Below are 23,930 nucleotides of genomic sequence, written 5' to 3'. Positions count from 1 at the left end.
AAAATAAATTTAGAAAAAAGAATTTCTGACCATAAAAGGAAGTATATTTTGGCAGCACCTTAAACCCAAAATAATGGTGTTCTTTTTTCTTCTCAGGAGGAAAAAAAGCAAGAGCAGAAGTCGTAGTCATGAACGAAAAAGAAGCAAAAGTAAGGAACGGAAGCGAAGTAGAGATAGAGAAAGGAAAAAGAGCAAAAGTCGTGAAAGGAAGCGAAGTAGAAGCAAAGAAAGGAGACGGAGCCGCTCAAGGAGTCGAGATCGCAGATTCAGAGGCCGCTACAGAAGTCCTTAGTATGTAACTACAATTATGATGATTTGGTTTGAGAGTCATTCTCTGGGTGTCCAGATAGTTTTTTAGCCTGAGTGATTTGAATTGTGAAATTTTATTTTTCAGTATACTTAAAAAGTATTATATAAGGATATTGGCATTGAAGAGACTAGTAAAGTGGAAATACAGTGTGTGGACAAATACGTAACGTGTTTTACTAGGCATACAGATAATTTTCTCTTAATCCATCTGAAGATATTTTAACTGTATGCCAATCCAAACTTGACTAAAGCGCTAGAGTGCTTTAAAAAAAAAAAGACTTGATGTTGTACTGCCAAATACTTGAAAGCTGAAAGGTGTGTGAGCTATTACAATATTCTTTTCCGAACATAAATTTAAAATTTTAAAGCTCGGATGGATGCAAGTTACACATATGTACAATTAGTCAAATATGTAATTAGTTAAATAATCTCGTCTGTGTGGCTGTTTTCAGCTGAAGTGACAGACCCTTTGTGAATTTGGTGTATGCTCCTTAACGAGCATTTTGGGGGCTCATCACACATCGTTTGTATTAAGGTTCTTTAATAATAGTAAAAAAGCACTAAAAGTGCTTTAATGGTTAAGTCACTGTGGAAATTTGGATGTGGTTATTTAAACAAGTTGAAAACAAGTTTGATTATAATCACTAAAAACACTTAGCTATCTTAATAACTTTGGAAAGAGCCTACGTACAGCCCCTAAAGCAAGGATTGAATCTAGCAATCCTTAGTACTTTATGACGTTCTTCCCTCTTAATAGACATACTGTTGTAAACTGTGGGATATATTGAAATTAACAATTCTAACTTTAAAACTTGAATGGTTGAAGATGGAATTCAAACATAAGACAGACCTGAATTGGAGCCTTGGCTCTTTTGCTTGGGCAAGTTAACACTCTAAGCTTTAGTTTTCTGATCTTTTAAAGGAGGTTAACAACTGACAGATAAGCTATTAATGAGCATTGAATGAGAAGAGAGTGTGAATAATGTACCCACAGTACTTAACTGCTGTTCGTGAAATGTTTTGGTCTTATTTGCAGCCATTAAAGTTAGTAACACTTTGAGTTCTGATTCTGGCTCTTTAAAGTTAAAAAGGATTGAACTCCTTGTTTTCTAAGTTCCTCGTAACTGCTTATTTCATAAACTAAAAAGGGCATAAAAGGGACCACAATGTTATTTTAATTCTGAATGCTCTATTACAAAGTATTTTGCTTTTTGTCCAGTTTATCAAAATTTACTGCGTTCTTTTTACTAGAATGAACTAAATAGCATGGGAAAGGTTACCTTAATAAATTCTGAATATTATTAGCTCTGTTGAGTGACAAATACTTGAAGTCAGCCTGTGATCCTTGTCTGACTTAAAAATGACTTAGTTCTTACATTTGGTTTCAGGTGATTTTTTTAACTATGGAGGCAAGAACTGAGACTTCTAATTAAAGGGCAAAGAAAATAGCTTATGGATTCTTACTTGAACTTTAATTTATCCAGCAAATGTATAACTTTATCACTATTAGTCATTTCAAAGGACCCATTTAATATAAGATAATTTTGTTTGGGACAGCTTGGATGCTGTAGGTACATGTAAAGTCCATGAAAACGATTCTAAATGTGAATCACAGACTTATTAGATGTAAATTTTATTTTGCTATCGATCTGGAAAGGGATAGCAGGATGAGCACTAAGGGACATCTGACCTGTTCCTGTAAGTTAGTTTGGTCTTTCAAAATAAAAGGCCCCCAAACTACTGGGCCATTTTAGGAGTTTTTCTATTACAGAGTAAAACTATATTTTTGAACAATTACCTTTGTGATTTTTTTGAAAACACTCTTTTAATATGTCAAGTCCTTAAAAGAAATTTTTTCTGAAGAGTTGGTGAACTTCCTTCACACCTTTATTGTGGAATATTTTGCCACAAGGAGCTGAAGTACAAGGAGCTATGTGTGCTTTTATGCAGTCTCTGTGACTTACTGTTAAATGGGAAAGTTGGGAGTTTCAGGATTATTTAAAGAATTAGTCCTCTTATTTTTTAAAAAAAGTCCTTCAAACAAGGAAACGTATGTATGACCATTGTACATGTACGGATGTATAAAAACATATTTTCCTGAGAGAGGATCTGCAAAGACGCACACCAAATGGTTAACTGTAGTTAACTCTTGGTATGAGGAAAGTTAAGGATGATTTATTTTCACTTTTTTTTTAAACCTCAGGAATGTATTTATAAATGTGTAATTAAAAAAAGAAAACTATAGACTGAAAATGAAAGGGAGCGTTTTCAGAATCTTATATATTTTGAGGCTGTAACCTTTGGTCTTGGCACCTCACAGTGGTCCAGGATGGATAACCATAAGAACAGTTTGCCTGGGATAGAGTTAAGAGAAAAAGTCTCTTTATTTCCTCTTCATAATTGAGGTGGAAAAGAAGCAGCCTAAACAATGTTAAACTTGCTGGAGAGCGCATGAACGCGATCTTAGCAAGACCCTAAACCTGTAACTAGTGTAATTTTGTGTTTCCTTTTTAGCTCCGGACCAAAATTTAACAGTGCCATCCGAGGAAAGATTGGGTTGCCTCATAGCATCAAATTAAGGTTTTTAAACATACTTCTGAATTGTTTAAATTGTTTTTCAAGGAACTAATGTGGTGTACTTGGTGGGTAACTTGTGAAACTTTTTAACTTTGCAGCAGACGACGATCCCGAAGCAAAAGTCCATTCAGAAAAGACAAGAGCCCTGTGAGGTAGCTGTTGTGCCTATTTCTTTTCTTTAGAGCTGCTAACTTTTATAAAGCTGCTGCAGTTTATGCTTACTGCTAAATTTAATGACATTTAGTAATTTCAAGCATATTAAATCTTTCTTTTGCAGTACTAGTACTGTTAAATCAGTGTGAATTTCTAAGTTTTCAGTAACTTTCATTGTAATTTCGTACAGCTTTTAAGAATGGAGCAGTAATTACCATTTTAGTGTGTCGATAATACATGTGATCTTACCTTTTACATTAAGGAAAATTTTTAGTGATAGCTATAGGAAACTTTAAATACACTTGACTCACCTTTGGAATTAATAAATTAGAGTTACTGAAATAGCCTCATGTGGGAAAGTAGTTGTAACAGTCATTTCTCTCTCTTTACTGAGAACGTTTTCAATTTTCAAAGTCTAAACCAAATTGACTTATGTTTAAGTAGTAATCCTACATTCTTGAATGTTTCTATGAGTTATTTTCCTCTTAAGTAAATATAAGACTTATCCATCCAATCTACCATTTTGCTTCAAGGAATGTTTTGTTGTATGGTAGCACTGTCCTTTACTGATATTCTAGCTTCCCTTAAAAGGGTGCCTTTTAAGTTTGAGTCTGTCTTGTTATTTGGTATATTCTAATTATTCTAGGATTTGGTGAAAACCTTAATTATTTTAAAAGCTCTATTTGCAGCAGATATTGAGGTTTTTGCTCTTTAATATTTAGTTTTCTTTCATAAGAAAATTCTCTTTTAGTTCTCATTCTCTGGATCTAGTCCAGCTTTGTACTTGTGTTTTACAGTAGCATGTTTAAAATTACGTATTAATTTCCCAAGGGGATGTGCCAGAATTTTGTGGGTGGAGTATTTGAAAAGTACTTCCTAAAAGTGTACAGAATGTGGATAAGAGCATGTTTATGCTTACATCTTTAAGGATTCACTAAGGGGCCGGCCTGGTGGCTCAGTGGTTAAGTGCACACGTTCCGCTTTGGTAGCCCAGGGTTCACCGGTTCGGATCCCAGGTGTGGACATGGCACTGCTTGGCAAGCCATGCTGTGGCAGGCGTCCCACATATAAGGTGGAGGAAGATGGGCACGGATGTTAGCTCAGGGCCAGTCTTTTTCAGCAAAAAGAGGAGGATTGGCAGCAGTTAGCTCAGGGCTAATCTTCCTCAAAAAAAGAAAAAAAAGATTCACTTAGAACCTTAACCTTAATGATGTTTTGTAGTAGATAATGATAACAGACACTTTTATTTTTCTGTGAAATTAAATTTCATGTATTGTGCTCTTTTACTTTTCGCCCTTATTTCCTCACTTTAGTTTCCTCTGTAAATTTAGAAGTATACTCCCTCTTTAAGGCCATTTGTAAAAATGAATAGATTGAATCCCACTATTGATATTTGTCTAGATTACTTCCTGCTTTCCACTTTTGATTTGCTTATAGTTATTGTCTCAGTATTCTTTAACCATCAAGAAACATTTCTTTGGGGGCCGTCCCTGTGGCCAAGTTGGTTAAGTTCATGCGCTCTGCTTCGGTAGCTCATGGTGTTACCAGTTTGGATCCTGGCCAGGGACATGGCACCGCTCATTAGGTCATGTTGAGGTGGCATCCCACATGCCACAACTAGAAGGTCCCACAACTGAAATATATACCTGTGTACTGTGGGTATTTGGGGAGAAAAAGCAGGAAAAAAAAGAAAAGATTGGCAACAGTCCTTAGCTCGGTGCCAATTTTAAAAAAAACCACAAACATTTCTTTGGATATTAAGTTTGTAGAGCCTTGCTAAGACTGATCTAATTCTAATAAACACTCAGCTCACTGTTGAATATATTTATCTTAGTTTATAAAATAAAATTCTTAGAATCAAACAGTTTTCATCATTTTGGATTTTACTTTCAAGTTTATCATCTGTGGTCATCAAATTTAATTTCACTTGATGGTTTTATTCTGAGAAATAATTCTTTCTACTAATTTTGGACCAGTCCAACGTTGGTGACTAGTCAGGGCTTATTTCCTTTGCCTATCGTTTAACTCTCAGGGTTCTGATTAGCCTTTTGTTGTTCTGGAGAAATTACCATTTGTAGGTTTGCGAGGCCAGTGAACTTTTGTTCTGATACTGTGTAAGATATTATCAGAAGAAGCATTAGGAAACTATCATCCTCTTGAAGGAATTAAGTCACATTGAGTTATTTATGGACAATTTGTATAAATCTTAGTGAAAATGTGCCTAGAAATAGTGACAAATCAGTTTTGGTTAATTGATTGTTTACTGAAAGTGTACTTTAAAAAGTTGTTGTAAAAGAATAAGTTATAAAATTAAATTTATGTTCTTTACTCTTGTTAGGGAACCTATTGATAATCTAACTCCTGAGGAAAGAGATGCAAGGACGGTTTTCTGCATGCAGCTGGCTGCAAGAATTCGGCCAAGGGATTTGGAAGAGTTTTTCTCTACAGTAGGAAAGGTAATCTTAGCCTATTTATAGAGCTCAACTAAGTAAAAATTATAAACAAGCTTAATTGTCATTATGATAAAATGAGAAAGCAGCTAAGCACCACATCTTTACTTTTAGTAGAATTCAGTTTCGAGATTTATTTTTGGTAACCTTTATGTTTTGCCTCATTTGGAAGTTAGTAGTGTTGGAATTGATGTTGCTATGCCTCCATCAAAAGATGATAGAAGTGGGCCTACAAATTTTTTAATGGCTTTGCTGCATCACTGATGTGCCTCTTTTCTCATTACATCTACAGTGGCTTACAGTGGATGGTTGCACAACCAACCTTGTGTTAAATGTGTGTTTTCCTTTTAGGTTCGAGATGTGAGGATGATTTCTGATAGAAATTCAAGACGTTCCAAAGGAATTGCATACGTGGAGTTTGTTGATGTTAGCTCAGTGCCTCTAGCAATAGGATTAACTGGCCAACGTGTTTTAGGAGTGCCAATTATAGTACAGGCATCACAGGTAATTTTTTTCTTGGTTGCAAATTTGATAATTGGTAGTGCTGGAAATCTTGTGCCGTACATAATCACCACTTATACCTTGAGACACATGTTCTCAGGATAGCATTGTTTTTTTAACTTTGCCTTCATTCCTTTGATAATAGTGTATCCTCAGTGGCATCCTGTTCTCTCTTAATATAAGTTGTAAATAGCTATTACATGAAAAAGACTTGAGAACTTGGTCTAGAATTTTATTGATTTGTGATTTATTAATTGGGGATGGCAGCATCTAAGAACATGTTTTTCCCTTGCTGTCTTTCAGATGGAGGGGTTATGACATTTTAATATATTTAATATTTTCACTGTTTTATAAAAACACTTGTATAAGATTTTATATAGTGTTAAGAATAATTTGAACAGCTATCAGTTCTAGTATTTCTTGAAAAGGAGATCTTTCAAACTAATTTTGAGAATATCTTGTAAGATAATCCAAATAATGATTTAGTTCCTCTTTGCTGATACTTCGATGTGGAAAAACTGGGATGTGTCCTCCTTTTCAGTACATAATATGAAAGTCTTAGGATTCCTCATCATTACTTATTTGTACTAAGAAACAAGTTAGTGATTTCTATTACTACTTGATAACTTGGTTTTTTTAAATGGAGAATATAAGATTTAAAGAATATTTTTGAGCAGTACAAATACAATGGTCATGTATTTCATGCTTTTCAAACCACTAAAACAAGTAGTCCATAACTGCTAAATAATCTGGTTACTTGATCAAACTTACATAATTTTATAAAGGTGTGCCCAAGGTTTGTAATCAGATCTGACTTGAAATTCCAGTTTCATTGCTAACAAGCTGTATGTAACCGTGGTCAAATTACTTACCAGCTTCTGTCATCTCTAAAAGGCAGTAATAGGTCCTATTTGATGTTTGGGGATACTTAATATTAGATGTTTATCACTTGATTCTATGTAAATAAGAGGAAAATAGTTGTTAGGAAAAGTGAGGAATCATGGTTTAATTCACTTTGTATGATGGAGGAGGACCAACCTAGTAGTGTGTGGATTGGCGTGACAAAGGGCTGAGAAGTATCAAATTAAGAGTACTTCAGGGGCCGGCCTGGTGGTGCAGCGGTTAAGTTCACACGTTCCACTTTTGTGGACGGGGGTTCGCCGGTTTGGATCCCGCTTGTGGACATGGCACCACTTGGCAAGCCATGCTGTGGTAGGCGTCCCACATATAAAGTAGAGGAAGATGTGCATGGATGTTAGCTCAGGGCCACGCTTCCTCAGCAAAAAGAAGAGGATTGGCAGTAGTTAGCTCAGGGCTAATCTTCCTCAAAAAAAAAAAAAAGTACTTTAATTTTAATGAGTAATTAATTTATTTAATAGTCCTAGAAACAATCTTATTTTCCACATTTAGCACGTCTGATATCAGGATGCCTCTTCTGATGGCATAAAATAGTTTTATGATTGATTCATTTTATGGATAAATGCAGGGTATGATTGCTTTATATATAACTTTTGCACGTGCTGTTAAAACCTTTTAACCTTTTTTATTGTAAAAATATATATCATATTAAGTAAAATATTTTTATCTAGAAACTTGACACTTTAACCATTTTAAGTGTATGATTCAGTGCCATTAATCACGGTCACATTGAGTGGAATCAGAGTATTTGTCCTCTTACATGATTTGTTACACTTAGCATAGTTTCATCACTAATCTTTACATAAGTTATCACTAAGCAAGCCTGTGCTGTGAGTGGGATTTACTGCTCTGTTTAAAATGATTTGGGTTTCTGCTGTGTGATGTGCATTTTGTCTTCTCTAATTTGTAGGCGGAAAAAAACAGAGCTGCAGCAATGGCAAACAATTTACAAAAGGGAAGTGCTGGACCTATGAGGCTTTATGTGGGCTCATTACACTTTAACATAACTGAAGATATGCTTCGGGGGATCTTTGAGCCCTTTGGAAGGGTAAGTCTCAGTTTCTTCAGTGGATCCTTAATAGATTATTGAACCAAATATAATTGTATAATAATTTCTGTGTATCTCGCTTGTCATGTTTCTGTGAGATTAGTATTAAGATGGGAGAGGGTGGTTCTATAAGGTATTTGTGATAACTTAAAGATAGTTCCCCTGAGACAAGGTATCATTTGAAGATAGAATGTATTAACGTTTATCATGCTAGAGTGAAATGCATAGTAATTATTAGAATCAATCATTTAAAGAAATCAACATGAATTATAAAAGTGTACTGTGCATTCGAAGCAAGAGATATATTTTTTTCTTGTGTGATCGTTTTCTTACTGAAAATTTAGGGGTAGGTAGAGAAGCTTCCTTACTAAATTAAGGAATTAGATTGTTCATGTTTCTGTCCAGTTTGTCCTCATTTCAGATTAGACATTTTAAAATAAATATTAATAGTAGGCTGGGCTCTGGTTTAAAAGATTCATTGTATGGCCGTGAATAACAATCTTGGGTCCTGCTGTATCTTTCTCACTACTACTTCATTGCCCTTGGATATACCTTTGATTTTCTTTGATTAGCCCATTCAACCTGTTTGGTAAACTGTTTTAAGTGTCAACAATGGTAAAAGTTAGGCTGTTGAGATTATTTATTGAAAATATACTAGTGGTGCACAAATCATAATTGTATGGGTTAGTCAGTCATTACAAAAAAGAATACATTCCTGAAACTACCAGAACATGAAGAAATAGAATATATGGGTGCTTTTTCATGCTTTCTACGTATGGACAGATTTATTTAGAATATAGTGTTTTAATTCACAAAGCATACAATTCATCCTTTTAAAGTGAACAATTCATTGCTTTTTAGTATATTCACAGAGTTGTGCAACTGTAACCACATCTAATATATATATTTTTAAAGATTTTATTTTTCCTTTTCCTCCCCAAAGACCCCCTAGTACATAGTTGTATATATTTTAATTGCGGGTCCTTCTAGTCGTGGGATGTGGGATGCCGCCTCAACGTGGCCTGACGAGCGGTGCCATGTCCGCGCCCAACATCTGAACTAGCAAAACCCTGGGCCGCCGCAGTGGAGCGAACGAACTTAACCACTTGGCCACACGGCCGGCCCCATACGTCTGATATTTTTAGTTATTCCAACATTTTGGGCCATCTATCATGTGTTGTATTATTGAGAATTAGTCTCGTGTTTTTAGGATAATGGAAAGGAAACAAAAAGGTGTTGATTTTGTTTCTAACTTGATTGTATTTCACAAAGAAATGGACTTTGATTCTGAGTGGTTTGATTTTGAGGCAAAAGATTTAAGATTTTTCCTATTCTTTTTCCTGTCCCCCAGTGTGTAAGTTCTTATTTGGGACTTTCCATGCCTTTAGAACATGTTTTTGGGCATGAGGGGCTTGTGCTATATTTTCAGTCATTTTTTTTTTAGGGGGAGAGGTGATTTTTCAGTCCTGTTTCAAGGAATAAAAATATTTTTCCTCCCTTCTTTTCACTTACATAATGTGCTTTTTGTTTTCAGATTGAAAGTATCCAGCTCATGATGGATAGTGAAACTGGTCGATCCAAGGGATATGGATTTATTACGGTGAGCTGTTTCCATGATTGACGTGATCTAAGTAGCTTAGTAAAACTTCATTAGTTACTGATAGTGTGGGGAAGGAGTCATGGTTAATATTTTCAAATGGTTTAAATTAGTTTGCCGATTAGTAATCATTTCTTACTAGCAGTAAGGGTCCTTTAATTGTGAAAGTTTATTTAATGAGTTTACTAATTCCCTGTATGTGGTCAGTTTGTGTAGCCAACTCTTCATATAATTGAAGTCTGTGATTCCTTTATGACCTTTTCAGTCTGTGACTCTTTTATGACACACTTTTGTCAGTTGAAGGAAGGTCTCTTGGAGTTCTTTTTTACTTAAAATCCTTTTTATATGTACATACCTCACAACTACCACCAGGATTACCTTATTAAAGTGTTTGGCTAACCGTCTAAGCCTAGTCCCTGATTAGGGAATGAGATTGCAGCTGGAATAATTGTGAATGGTAGTTTTTAGTGCCCTTGAGTCAATTGTGATTCATAGTGATCCTGAGTACAGCAGAGTGGAAACCTGCTTGGTCTTTTTGCACCATCCTCTCACCTTTTGGTGGTATATCAGAGAATGCTCTGCTGCTATTCATAAAGTTTTCTTGGCCAATCTTTCCAGAAGTGCCTGGCCCCGTCCTTCTTCCTAGTCTGGAAGTTTTGCTGAAACCTGTCCACCGTGGGTGACTCTGCCCGTATTTGAAATACTGGCAGCCTAGCTTCAGCATCACAGCATCAGGCAGTCACAACTAACAGGCAGGTGGTGTGGTTCCATGACCAGGAAACCAACCTGGGCCACGGTGGTGAGATTGTCGAATCTTAACTACTAGACCACAGGGCTGGGTAATTGTGAATAGAGGTGCCCTTTTAAAAGTAAATTCTTTAATGTGTTATTTCATGATGGAATCCAACTACATGATAGCAGTTTTTCAAAAGTATGATATTATGACCTTGGAAGTTGTTGGAAACGGATATTTTTAGTTTAAAATACAGATAGGTCCCAATTTTCATCAGGAATCTGTGTGTCTTCTATCCAAATTTCAGTAAAATTTAAAACTCTTCTATAGTGGTAGAGAATCTGTTTCATTGGTTATTGGGATTTTATCTACTTTAGTATGTACTTGTGAAAGGAGAAAAGTCATTTCTAAAACTGTTAACTCACCAACATTTTATTTTGTTTCTAAGAACATTAGTGTGGGTCATTCCCCCTTTTTCCCCCTAGAAAAGTGATGTGGTCAGGGGATTTTACATGTAATGTTAATTTGAGTATTTCATCCTACTTAGTACCTAAAGAATTTAGTGTTCTATATTATAGGGTTTACTGCTTGAGTATTTGGTCAGTGGGCACGTTTTCATGAGAATACTACTAAATATATGTAAACAAGACATGTTTTGCAAAGCATTTTTAAATTTTTTAATATCAATTAAATATGAAATATTTTCTTTGATTTAGTGATCTGTATGCAAAGTTAGATTATGTAAGTTTATATGGTGCCGTGTGTGTGTCTGAATGTTTTCTATTTTATAACTATTTGTAATTTTTCCCATCTCAATAACAGAAAAAGGTTTATTTTTGAACATTTAAACGTACTGATGAAAGATTAGCTATGGAGTTGATGGCAATATGTTCCTTTCTTCCATTAAACTTAAAACCAGAGTGTGTGAGTTAGAGATTTATTGTGTCTGCATCCTAGAATTAAGAATTTTACTGATTTTATTGGCAATAAAACATGACCTGAAGTTGTGTGTTAAAAATAACATCTCAGGCTGGCATGGTGGTGCAGCAGTTAAATTTGCACATTCCGCTTCGGCCACCCGGGGATTAAGCCAGTTAGGATCCCGGGTGTGGACCTTTGCACCACTTATCAACCCGTGCTGTGTCAAGCATCCCACATATAAAATAGAGGAAGATGGGCAGAGATGTTAGCTCAGGACCAACCTTCCTCAGCAAAAAGAAGAGGATTGGCAGCCCATCAGGGCTAATCTTCCTCAAAAAAAGAAAAAACATCTGGGTGAACTCCTTGTGTTTCTGAGTAGTTCACTTTTATGAGGGAAAAAAGCATCCTTTTAGTTTATCTCAGAGCATTCAAAAGGGTTTGATTGAAAAATTACTTTTCACCTTTTGTAACTAAGATTCCATTCCCCAAAATAGGTGTCCTTACTTGATAAATATCTTGTTATTTAAACTACGACTTCAACAACTGTTATTTGCATGAGCTTGTGATCTAATCATGTAGATTATATTACTTGCAGCTTGAAATTTATAACTTACCATCCGCCTAGCTGTAGCTGTTGCATAAACTAGACTTAATAAGTAAGCATTTCCTTACCTTGGTTATACATGTTAACTAATATTTGGGACTTTTTACCCTGTCTCTCAATTATATAGTTTTCTGATTCAGAATGTGCCAAGAAGGCTTTGGAACAACTTAATGGATTCGAGTTAGCAGGAAGGCCAATGAAAGTTGGTCATGTTACTGAACGTACTGATGCTTCCAGTGCTAGCTCATTTCTAGACAGTGATGAACTGGAAAGGACTGGAATTGACTTGGGAACAACTGGTCGTCTCCAGTTAATGGCAAGACTTGCAGAGGGTAAGTTTTTACTAGTGTTGTGAATGATTTATTGTGGGTATGGTAATGAGAAAGGTAACTGTGTGGACTAATAATTGGAAATGATTATTTCTTTGTTGGATTTGATGTTATCCTTGAGCAGCACATGCAATTTAAAATTATAGATGAACTTCCTTGCCTTAAAGTTCTAATAGAATCTACTTTATGGTGGTGCATTTTGAGTACCACAGCTTAAGTTACAGGATTCCTTACCCGAGAATAAATTCAGTTGCAGCTCTTATTCTGTGGCCTCCTTGTAATTTGTTTTAGTGAAGTGACTTTGGTAGTATGCATACAGAAAACTAGGTTTTTGTGCTCTTAATACAATAAGGACTTTAAGACTTACTCTTTTACAGGTACAGGTTTGCAGATCCCCCCAGCAGCACAGCAAGCTCTACAGATGAGTGGCTCTTTGGCATTTGGTGCTGTGGCAGGTAGGAATTGAATCTTTTCTAATTTGAAATCGTTGTTTTTTCCACCTAATTCGAAAATTTGCCAAATTTTTGCATTTAAAAGGACTTACTGAGAATTCAATTCATCAAGTACTTTTAGCCTATACATTTCAAGACTTCATAGAAGGAAGTGGAGATATAGGACAGAATTATCCAGTAATCATAGTAAGCTGTCAGGGTATTTTTGAACCCTGCACACCAAGGTTTAGTTGAAATTTGTAAGTTAGACCTTTTTAAATACATCACTGTCATTAAAGACCAAAAAGCTTATATTGCTTTAAAGAAAAAAATGTTTCTTTTTAATGTTCGAGTTCGGAAAACAAGGCCTTTAAATCAACCTTTAATAAAATAATTGCAATATCAAGAGTGAAGAGAAAACTGCTAAGTAATGCATACTTTTTTGAGTTGTTGAGTTAGAGAATGAAGTTTCTTGAGAGAGCAGGAAAAGAGGAGAGAAATGTTTATTATAATTATGTACCAAAGGATTCACTTTATGAAACACATTGTTCTCCTCTCTTATGGCTTAATTTAGTTATCTGAAATTTGCTTTTATAAACCTTGATATTAACCTTAATCTATGAGCTAGGATAGTATTTAACCTTGAAATGTTGAAGACTTGCTTTTAGAACATCTAAGAAGAACCATTTGTATTTTGGACTTCGGATGACAAGAAATACTTACCCCAAGAAAAATATGGCAGTTTCTATCATGAATTGGTCCTTTGATCTTATCTATAAAATGAGACTCTGAGAATATGTAAAATATGTAAATCACGGTACTGCATCTGAATGTATAGAAAGGTCCATTGGTTACTTCATGCTTACCTTTTAAATCGAAAGCTCATTATCTAATTAAAGGAGAGGAGAGGACCCTTTCTACTTTTACATTATTCTTTATTTTTAGAGAGAGAGGATTTTCATTGTTTCGTTTTTAGTGGATATCCAGAAGTTTGTGAGTACCTTTAGAAAACCTGCCTTTAGATTCTTGTCCTTCCTGCCAAATCGTATGATTTATTTTGAAATCTGATAGGTAGTTATTCTGCAGAATTTCTGACAAAATTATGCCAGTATGTCCTTATAAGAAGAAAACTCATAACCCTTAATGCATTTCTGTATTTGGGTCATTTGATGACTCCCCAAGTATCCCTGAATTACTGTTTTTTTTATTTTGACTTTTTAAACAAGTATTAGACATTTAATTTCTTTACAGTGAACAAGTAGTCATAGAATGCCACTTGCTGTAATTGAAGATATTAAAGGAAACACCCATCACTTCCAGAAATACATCCTAGTCAGTGGTTTGAAAGTTATTGTTTAATGTGAAATCAGTATCTTTGAATTACTTCCTATTGTTCAGATCATTTCCATAATTTTGAAAATGCTTGATTGTTTACCATATTCTAGGTATTGCATTAGATGCTAGTGAACAAGATTTGTTCCCTCCTTTCAGGGATTTGATGCAGTGACATTTGAGTCATTTCTAAACAATCTTATGTTATATTCTGGATGCTATATCAAATAATGTTGATTTGATCTTCATAAATACTGTCTTCAACTAATTGAAGGTTTTTCCATGTTAGGCATCCCTACTATCCTCAGCCATTATTTTTTCTATTTTGCATGATTATGATTACACATCCCTGGACAGCCACTGTGTACAGGCTTACTGATTGTGATCAGCTATTTCTAAATGTCTGTATGGATTGCTGAAAATAGCCATTTAGTTATCTGTGGATTATATTTGCCCTTTTTAGTGTTTATAGACCTCATTTTAAAGTTTGATTCTGTTTTCCTACACTTCCCATAAATTGTGATTGCTTCTGAGTTTACAATAATCAACACTAAATTTTTAGATAATTATTTATGTAACTGGGACATCGTTAAAACTTTACACATTCCTTTTTGAAATTAAATAAATTGCTGAGCGTTAATGTGTTTGAGGCTCTTATCCTCTAAGTCCTTTAAAGTTGTTTTTTGAAAGCAGGGGTGGGTCATCATTATATCTTCATGTCTTATTCTGTAAGTTTAACAGTTCCTAAGATAGGTTAGAGTTCTTATCTTTATGAAACCCATGCTTTTGTTTCCTAACTTGTCACAAACGACTGAAAAGTAATTTTTGAAAGTTGGATAGGGATTTATATATACTTAAAATAGTATGACTTTCTGGTGTCTGTACATTTTTTACCATTTTAAGGGGGATAAAGACAATTGTGTTATAATTTAAAGTTTATTGATAGTATTCCTATGGTCATATCTTCAAGTTCCCTGAGTACACACCAGTTAAATTTCTTCAACTCCCTGAGATGCCAATTTTCATCACATAGGACCCAGGTATTCTTAGATCCCGATATAAGTTGGCCTGCAGATCCCTTTTCATTTTTGCCCATGTTTTATGATCATATTCTGTATTCAGCAGGAAACCCAAATGATAATGAAGTCTTGCATTTGAATCACACGTTACTGAAAATGATGTTACTAAATCTAAATAATTTCCATGTAGTATGTTTCTGTAATTTCAAGATAGCTTTACAACACTATGGCATCTTCTTTACCATTCAGACTTGCTGCTGTTTTCACTTGCTAGCAGCTTTCTCTTGTCTTCCAATGTAGAAATGTTAATGATGATAGTATCAGAAAACAGATTGGTGAAAATCCCCATTCTGTTTATTTTTTAATTCTGAATCCCCATTCTGTTTATTTTTAACATTGACTAGATGCTTAAATTTTTCTTGTACTTCATAGATTATATTAAACCTGATTAAATTTCATTCCTGCCTCATTAAATTTCCAGACTAGGCCAGGAAACCAGACCCTCATAAAACTCAACCTTCTGGGCTGGACCTGATGATTTAAATCTTAAAAGCACTTAAATAATGTATACTTTTAATAGCTAGAATGGTGTCTTTCCCACTGGTGATAGTCCTACTACTTAATTGGCGGATTATTTAAAGTGTTTACAGCTGTTTGACATGTAGTGTTGCAGTGTTTACATTTTACTATAAACTTTTAAAGTTTAAAATGCTTACTGCTACTGATAGAACAGTAAATAGTTGAATATCCCAAGTACTTGGAATTGAATTCTCAAGATCAGGGTTTTCATGCATTTTCTGACCGGTGTGCTTCCCTTTCCCCATTTCCCATTATTCCCATGTCAAGAGTAGTATAGTGGAATGAATTTGAGATATGGAAGAGTACTAGGAATAGGAAGAGAGAGGCATAGAGGCATGAGTAAGTTTCCTAGAATAGGAGGAAAGAAAAAGGCCCCAAAGCCTTGTCAATGAGGAATGGGGAAGGAGGTTTGGCTGCCAGGTTTTACTAGAAGTTCATTTTGATAAACCCTGCTACTGTAGTCCTCTTTTATTAATGCTTTCCTGACATTTACCCTGTTAGTTGAGGCTCTTCATTGTTCCTGCACTGAGCTGTAGAATTCTCTTTTGTTATAGATTTGCAAACAAGACTTTCCCAACAGACTGAAGGTGAGTTGAGCTTTTTATTTGTCTTTGAAATAGATGTAAATGTAGTAAAACATAGTTGTTTATATTTAGTGTATCATATTATAGTTTGTATTTTGAACCCAATTTTCACAGAATGACATAGTGGTGTATACACAGTAAGCTATGTGGTAATGTATGTTTCAGAGGCCTAATCTAAATCATTAGAATTACATGGATAAAGAAAACAAAAATGTTCGTGCTTTTTTGCTTTAGCTTGCTCAAAATTATTTTCAGCCTTGTATGCTTATCTTTGTCTTCTGATTGTTCATAAGTTTTATATAGAAGTCAGAAAATGAAATTTGTTAGTTTAGTAGACAAATCCTTTAGAACATAGAGTCTGAATTTAATAGGAAAGTTAGGAAAACTGACTGTACCTCCACTGATTTGTATAAACCAGTACCAAGCCTTGAGAAGATTATCCAGAAATAAATTGCACTCAGATTTCAGAGATTGAAATGATTTATAAAGTAGGCTGTTCTTAATTTTCAAGTAAATCTCTGCCATTTGCTAGATCATTTTACTATTGTCAAATTTGGTATTCATCTTTTATAGGATATACTTGGTCATTTAGGGAAATGATTCTGTGTGAGAAAGGTCTACCATGTTCCTTGATAGTCGGGAATTAAACATTTTAACTTTTCCAACAGTTGGGACAATTTTACTCAATTCTTTTTTTCCTAACAGATTTTAAAAAGTAGAGCTAGTAGATTCTCCTGTTAGCTGTATTTCTATGCTGAGTTCATTGTGTTCTGCATTTACCTAGGTTTGAACCAGAATGTTTATATCATACATTTTCTAAATATTTTTCGGTATGCGTGGTAATTTATATTATCATAGTTAATTTGAGAAATTGGAAAAAGTCATGCTCAGTTGTTTTGTAATGACCTTTCAGTGTATTTTCCAAGCATACTTCCATTTGTTTACGATATGATAAGGTACACAGTGGGCTTCATTTTTATTAATTGTAATACGAGCATGCTTTCATCTTTAACTTTCCCCAGTAGAATTTGAGATGTTAGTTTAGCCTTCTTATTTTAATACAAAGCCTTATTAAGGAAAAATACTTGTTTATTGAAGTAAAATATAAAGAAGCAAAAAGCACTTGTAATTCTATTAGAAACAGTCATTTTTTTACGATGTATTTCATGCACAGCCCTAATTTTTGCTTACTGGAATATTTCTGATACTTCCTCAGGTGATCGTTCATTTTAATTACTATAATTTCTAATGCACTGTTTTATCCTTAGCTTTGTTTGTTGTTGTTATGTATTGGGATGAAATTTGGTCAAATATTATGATTACGGTGAGTTCTGTAACAGCTACTGGTAATGTTTTGTAAATGACATGAAAGCAGTGGAGCAGCTGTCCTGGAAAATGCTCTCACTTCAAGATTAAAACCAATATGGGCTTTAAATGTTGCTTCTAAATATTACAGTGTCCAGTAGTTTCTTATTTTTACCAGTGAATATTCTATAATCTATAATAAATGCTATTTTTTTTGTGCTAAAATACATTTTAAAAATAGCAATTTGATTTTTTAATAGGATTTATATTTCTAGGATATTAAATCTTAAATGCTTGGATGATTTTATGCATCTTATTTTTAAAACAATCTTTATGTTCATACATTTAAAAGAAAATATGTAACTAAATTTATGGGCAGAAACCTAATAAATATAAGGGTATATAGATTTATTTGGTGTCTTAAAGATCATTTTCATCATCCCCTGCTTCTCAGGGTATAAACTCCAGCAGCTCTTCAAAATTAATCTTCCATTTGATCCTTTGCCTTTCTGGATTGATTGTATTGATATTTGTTTAATGGAATGAATTTTGTTTACATGTAGAGTTTAGTTTTCCTTCTAAAAATAAAACTCCCAACTTACTCAAGATTGGCCATTTCAAATATTAGGTTGCCTCAGTTTTCTGGCAACTAAAATAGAGTACTATTAAATACTTTGATAGCATTATTAAATAAGGTAAGTTAATGAAGTGCCTGACTCCCCTAGTTTTATACTTGGGATTTAGTGGTTTGGGGTTTGTCTTATTCATCAGGGATATTCTGATGCATTTTCTATGAAACTAATTTCTCTCTCTCTTTTTTTTTTTTTTTTTTTAGCTTCAGCTTTAGCTGCAGCTGCCTCTGTTCAACCTCTTGCAACACAGTGTTTCCAACTCTCTAACATGTTTAACCCTCAAACGTAAGTAATATACTTTGGTCCAGTTCAAAAGGGTATACTGTGAAAGGTGTAATATTAAGTTTTCTAAGTTAATATTTAGGCTGTTTCAGTATATTTGATAATTGACAGTGCAACAGTTTTGATTCTTGTAGTATTGTTATGCACATTGCTAATTATTTCCTTTGGATGTAAGATTGGAATTGAATTGAAAGTTAGGCAGATTTCATGTTTTCCATTTATATATAAATATTTTTTATGAAGTTTGAGTTGTATTTATTTTTGTCAGCAGTTTACTTTTTTACCAGTTCTTAGCTTTGAAATTTTATTTCAGTGTAATAGCAGAACAGCATCTTCTAAATTTTTCTTCTATTCATTATTGCATGCTGTGAATTAGGAATATTTCTTTCCCGGTGCCTAACCAGTGATTGGAATGCCGTTTATTAATCAGTTCAAACTCTTCTCACTGGTTTTATAGATCGTGTTTATAATACATAGTTATGTGTCGCTTATCGACTGGGATGTGTTCCGAGATGTGCATTGTTAGGCATTGTCATCATCGTGTGAACATCGTTGAGTGTACTTAAACACACCTAATTGGTAGAGCCTACTATACATCTAGGCTGTATGGTATAGCCTATTGCTCCTAAGGTACAAACCTGCACAGCATGTTACTTTACTGAATACTGTAGGCAATTGTAACACAATGGTAAGTATTTGTGTATCTAAACCTAGAAAAGCTACACTAAAAATACGGTATAAAAGATTAAAAAAAGGGTACACCTGTAGGGCACTTAACCATGAAGGGAGTTGGCAGGACTAGAAGTTTCTCTGGATGAACCAGTGAGTGAGTAGTGAGTAAATGTGAAGGCTTAGGACATTACTGTATACTACTGTAGACGTTATAAACACTATACACTTCACATTACAATAAAATTTTTAAAAATCATTTTTCTTCAATAATAAACTAAACAACTGTATTTGTTTATAAACATGTAAATTTTTAAACTCTTTTGTAATAACACTTAGCTTAAAACACGAAGATTGTATAGCTATACATAAATATTTTCTTTATATCTTTATTCTGTAAGCTTGTTTCTATTATTTTTTTTTTTAACTTTTTAAACTATTTTGGTTAAAAAATAAGACATAGTAGCCAAGGATTGGCATCAGGATCATCAATATCATTGTCTTCCACCTCCGCATCTTGTCCCATTGAAAGGTCTTCAGGGGCAGTAACATGTATATTGAGCTGTCATCTCCTATGGTAACAATGCCTTTTTCTGGAAAATCTCATGAGGGACGTATCTGAGGCTGCTGAGGAGTTGTCACTGTTTTCAGAAATATGTCCTTGGTGGTTTGCTTGGTTGGTTTCTGTCATCATAAATTTGCTTATAAGCAGACAATGCACCATGAGCATTCGTCTCTATTAATGAAAACCTTTTGGTGTTTGGATCCATGTTTTTAAACTTAAGGAGCTTGTTGAGGTCTGCAAAAGCTTCTGTTAAACCTTTCACCGTGAATTTCTCTTGCTGCTTCTGAGCTATGTGTTTCTGTTCCAGTACCACCAACTCCATTAGTCAATTCCTCAGGAACCACCTCTAGGGAGCTCCTCAGTGTTCATTCTCATCTTCACCCAGGTTAAAGTCGTTTGCCATCTTTACCACAGCCTTGTTGATTTTTGTGACCTCCTCATCCCTAGCAAAAATGCTTTTAAGTCATGGGTGATCCTCTTGACTGTCTTCTTCCAGATGCACTAGGCAATAGGAATTTTTCAGCTGTTACAATTTTATGAGACCACCGTTGTGTATTCAGTCCGTCCTTGACTGAAACGTTAATGTGACACCTCACCATATTCCACTGTAAGTGTAGGTTTTCTGTTTGGTTGATTTGATATCAGCCAATATATTTGATGAAATACTGCTTCATATAGTAAGTGTAATAATTTGTAACATGCTGTTTGCATTGTTTATGTATTAGTTCATTGTTTACCAAAGAAAGAGCCTGGAATTCTTGTATTTTTCTGTTAATACCAAATTCTTTATTTTAGCTTTAGCTATGAAATGGTGATAAATTGGTATAAGTATCATTTGAAAGATGTCAATAAACCATTTAAACAGTAATTTAGAGTTAAAAAAATTTATAAGCTTGGTTGGAAATAATGTTTTATATTATCTTTTGATTTCCTCCAGTGCCCCATACCTGCTAATATCAGTGACTTTTTTAGATTAAAAGAATGCAATTTAAAATAATTTTTTATATAGAGAATATATGTAACATTTTATAAGTTTGAATAGTGTCTAATAGAGTTTCATACTTTCTTACAGAGAAGAAGAAGTTGGATGGGATACAGAGATTAAGGATGATGTGATTGAAGAATGTAATAAACATGGAGGAGTTATTCATATTTATGTTGACAAAAATTCAGCTCAGGTATTTTGATCTTTTTAATAAAGATTGGACGTTGTTACTCTCTTGTGTCTTAATCTTCACACATACTTGGAGCATATTATGATCATATTATGTCTTAGAGTTTTGGGTTTTTCCTCAATAAATATACACCCTCCAAAATAAAGACACTTTCAAAATAACTGAAGAGTAGACCAGGCCATTGTGTAGCAGTGTTGGTGATGTGTATTCAAAGCTTGCCATGATATCTTGGCATCTTGGTTCATTCTTTAGCAGTTTTCAGTCATAGAGAAAAGATAGTATGGGGCAGTCTTTGGGGGAATAAACGGTTTTCAGTAAAATTGTGGGTGTACATATTAGCTAGTGAAACAGTTGCGTAGTTGTAGAGCACTTTTTTTTATAGGGAACGTGAATAAACCTATTTGAATCCATGTTGTATATTGCAACGCCCTAACCTTTTTTTTGGTTGTATCTTAGGGCAATGTGTATGTGAAGTGCCCATCAATTGCTGCAGCTATTGCTGCTGTCAATGCCTTGCATGGCAGGTGGTTTGCTGGTGAGTCTGATCTTTTTTTCTGAGTGATTATTATTAAGGGTCTAAAACTAAGTGAAGATGCTAACCCACCATATCTGTTTCTTTCAACAGGTAAAATGATAACAGCAGCATATGTACCTCTTCCAACTTATCACAACCTCTTTCCTGATTCTATGACAGCAACACAACTATTGGTTCCAAGTAGACGATGAAGGAAGATAATAGTCCCTTATGTATATAGCTTTTTTTCTTTCTTGAGAATTCATCTTGAGTTATCTTTTATTTAGATAAAAATAAAGAGGCAAGGGTCTACTGTCATTTGTATACTATTCCTGTTACCTTGAAAAAATAAAAATGTTAACAGGAATGCAGTGTGCTCATTCTCCCTAACTAGCAAATCCCACTGTATACAAAGCTGTTCTCTTGTTCTGCCTTTTAAATGTACATGTAGAAAATTACATTAAGGATCTATAGGCATAGCTCTAGGGGAACAAATGTGCTTAATGTAAAAAGGCAGACAGGGATGTAATGTTTTTAATGTTTCAGAAGCCTAACTTTTTACACAGCAGTTACAGTTCACGTTTCACTAATGTTGATACTTGGCTAATGCTTCAGCAGAGGTTTCTGGAATACACATTTAGTGTATGGAAATTCAAGACAGCTAAAGGGCTGTTTGATTAACATCTCATCTTGCATTCTGATCAGTTGGCAAGAAGAGGAGATTTCAAAGTTACATTTCTGGATGGTATCTTTTTCAATTAATGTATCTGTAAAAGTTTCTTTGTAAATATTATGTGTTCTGGTGTGTCTTAAGATTCCAAACAAAATGATCCTTGCATTTCCTCAAGATGTTTAGTGACAGTCTGATAAGCAAAGCAGTCTAAGCAAGAAATAGGAAATGCAGATATAGGTTTTGTCTGGTTGCATATAATCTTTGCTCTTTTTAAGCTCTGTGAGCTCTGAAATATATTTTTGGGTTACTTCAGTGTGTTTGACAAGACAGCTTGATATTTCTATCAAACAAATGACTTTCATATTGCAACAATCTTTGTAAGAACCACTCAAATAAAATTCTCTTAAAAAGGCCACAAGAAATCTTCATTTTTGAAATGTTTTAAAGTCATAGAAACTTGAAAATAGAATATTAGTTTCTTTGACTTTTAGTAGTTCAGTACCTATCGCTTTGGGAAAATTTCTTGCCCTCGAGTCGTCCCTGTACACTCCTCTGTGTCACTGTATCTTATCACTGTACTTCTTATTTAGGGTAATATATCAAAACTGAGGGATTTACCAAAAACAAAAGCAAACAAATTTGCCCAGCCCTTAAATGGGCATTCTTCCAGTCTCTTGTATTGTCTGGGCATCTTTGTGAAAAAATGTCTAATTATTCAAAAGTAAATACAGAACAAGATGTTGTAACCTCAAACTGGTTTCCCAAGTTGATTTAACTGCATTTGTTACTTTATTAAGGGATTTTTGAGCTTTATCTTTTACATGGGCAGTGAGTCTTCATTTATGCTCAACTCTACTGCAGGTTTTTCTGTCTAGGTTGAACTCTTGAGTAGGTAACATTGCTCCTAATGGAATGATTACATTCCAGTACTGATTTCCTCACATGCTTCTACTTGATTGTATCTGTTTCTACTTGATTTGTTAGCGTTGAGGCACAAGTTTCATAGGTTTATTCAGATAGCAAGATATTTAATCAGTTTGAATTTGGAGATGTAATTTTCTACCAACCCTTTTGACAGATATTTATAATTTCTTCCCTTAATTGCTTTATTTAAGTTGAAGAAAGTTTTCAAGATTCAAGTTTATTTTGCAACACTGGCCAGCAGTGTCCCTTTGGGGCAGACTTAGGGAATTTTTTTTCTTTCCAAATCATCTGTTATCTTCATAATTAGTTTTTTATTCTTGAATCAAGTCGTATCAGGTTTATTTTGTCATTGCTTTCCAGGGAACTGGGCTGGCAAACGTTGCCTTAGGTATTTGTTTAATCTCATCTGCCCACCACCACAGAATGTAATTTGGGTTGTAAATGACAGTCAAAGCAAACCTAAGAATTTAATAATTTGAATAGTATGATGCATAGACCACAGTTCAAATGGGTAATCAGTTCCTGAGACAGGCATCCCACTCTTTGGTTGGGAAGTCTGTAGCTGCTACAGCTATCCTGGTAGAGTCCTTATGCCCCCAAAATACTCCAGTATAGTTTTATCTATTTTAACATTTTCCTAGTTTCTGATTAGGAATACTTGAGGGGCAATGCAGTTAAGAGCAAAATCTATTAAGGGCTGTGTATGCCCTAAGCAGGTGAGGGATAGGCACTTGGCTCATTACTAAGACCTTTCTTACCAAGCCAATTAATAGAATTTTGTGGGTGGTTAGTTGATGTAATTTACATCCCCTATGGCTGGCTAGAAAATCATCTGGAATTTAGGCAGTTAAGCTACAAGTGTCTGATTGAGTTTGTGGATGATTTGTTGTTCTGATCAAGCCAGCTATGTCTGAAGGACAATTTTTGGATGAATAGTATAGTATTGGAAATAAGATTTGTGAATTAAAAACCCCTTCTGCAGTGTGACTTTGAGGTAATCTAGTCTTAGCCTCAGTTTTTCACCTTTAGAACAGTGATAATAGCATCAGCCTTAAAGAGTTGAATAATTAGGGTTTGCTAGAATTTATGGAAAGTTGCAGGCAGGC

At 34.5% G+C, this 23,930-nt stretch overlaps 1 protein-coding gene across 4 annotated transcripts in view; it reads left to right on the top strand.

The window, feature by feature from the left end:
• Positions 1-22,653, top strand: part of RBM39 (RNA binding motif protein 39) — a 29,820-nt gene extending 7,167 nt beyond the window's left edge. Inside the window, exons 4-17 of one of the 4 annotated variants that reach the window (XM_046678228.1) lie at positions 97-291; positions 2,824-2,889; positions 2,985-3,038; positions 5,378-5,495; positions 5,841-5,993; positions 7,819-7,956; positions 9,491-9,556; positions 11,939-12,143; positions 12,518-12,595; positions 16,056-16,088; positions 18,226-18,307; positions 20,611-20,716; positions 21,170-21,248; positions 21,339-22,653. In XM_046678228.1, coding sequence (XP_046534184.1) covers positions 97-291; positions 2,824-2,889; positions 2,985-3,038; positions 5,378-5,495; positions 5,841-5,993; positions 7,819-7,956; positions 9,491-9,556; positions 11,939-12,143; positions 12,518-12,595; positions 16,056-16,088; positions 18,226-18,307; positions 20,611-20,716; positions 21,170-21,248; positions 21,339-21,439 — 1,474 coding nt within the window. In that variant the 3' untranslated portion in view covers positions 21,440-22,653. Of the gene's footprint in view, positions 1-96; positions 292-2,823; positions 2,890-2,984; positions 3,039-5,377; positions 5,496-5,840; positions 5,994-7,818; positions 7,957-9,490; positions 9,557-11,938; positions 12,144-12,517; positions 12,596-16,037; positions 16,089-18,225; positions 18,308-20,610; positions 20,717-21,169; positions 21,249-21,338 lie in introns of all 4 variants that reach the window. The other 3 variants (XM_046678227.1, XM_046678231.1, XM_046678229.1) reach the window with 3 other exon arrangements.
• Positions 22,654-23,930: the final 1,277 nt, after the last annotated feature.

This window comes from Equus quagga, chromosome 12, assembly GCF_021613505.1.
Source record: "Equus quagga isolate Etosha38 chromosome 12, UCLA_HA_Equagga_1.0, whole genome shotgun sequence".
NCBI lineage: Eukaryota > Metazoa > Chordata > Mammalia > Perissodactyla > Equidae > Equus > Equus quagga.
This window is presented reverse-complemented; position numbering and strand designations above follow the sequence as displayed.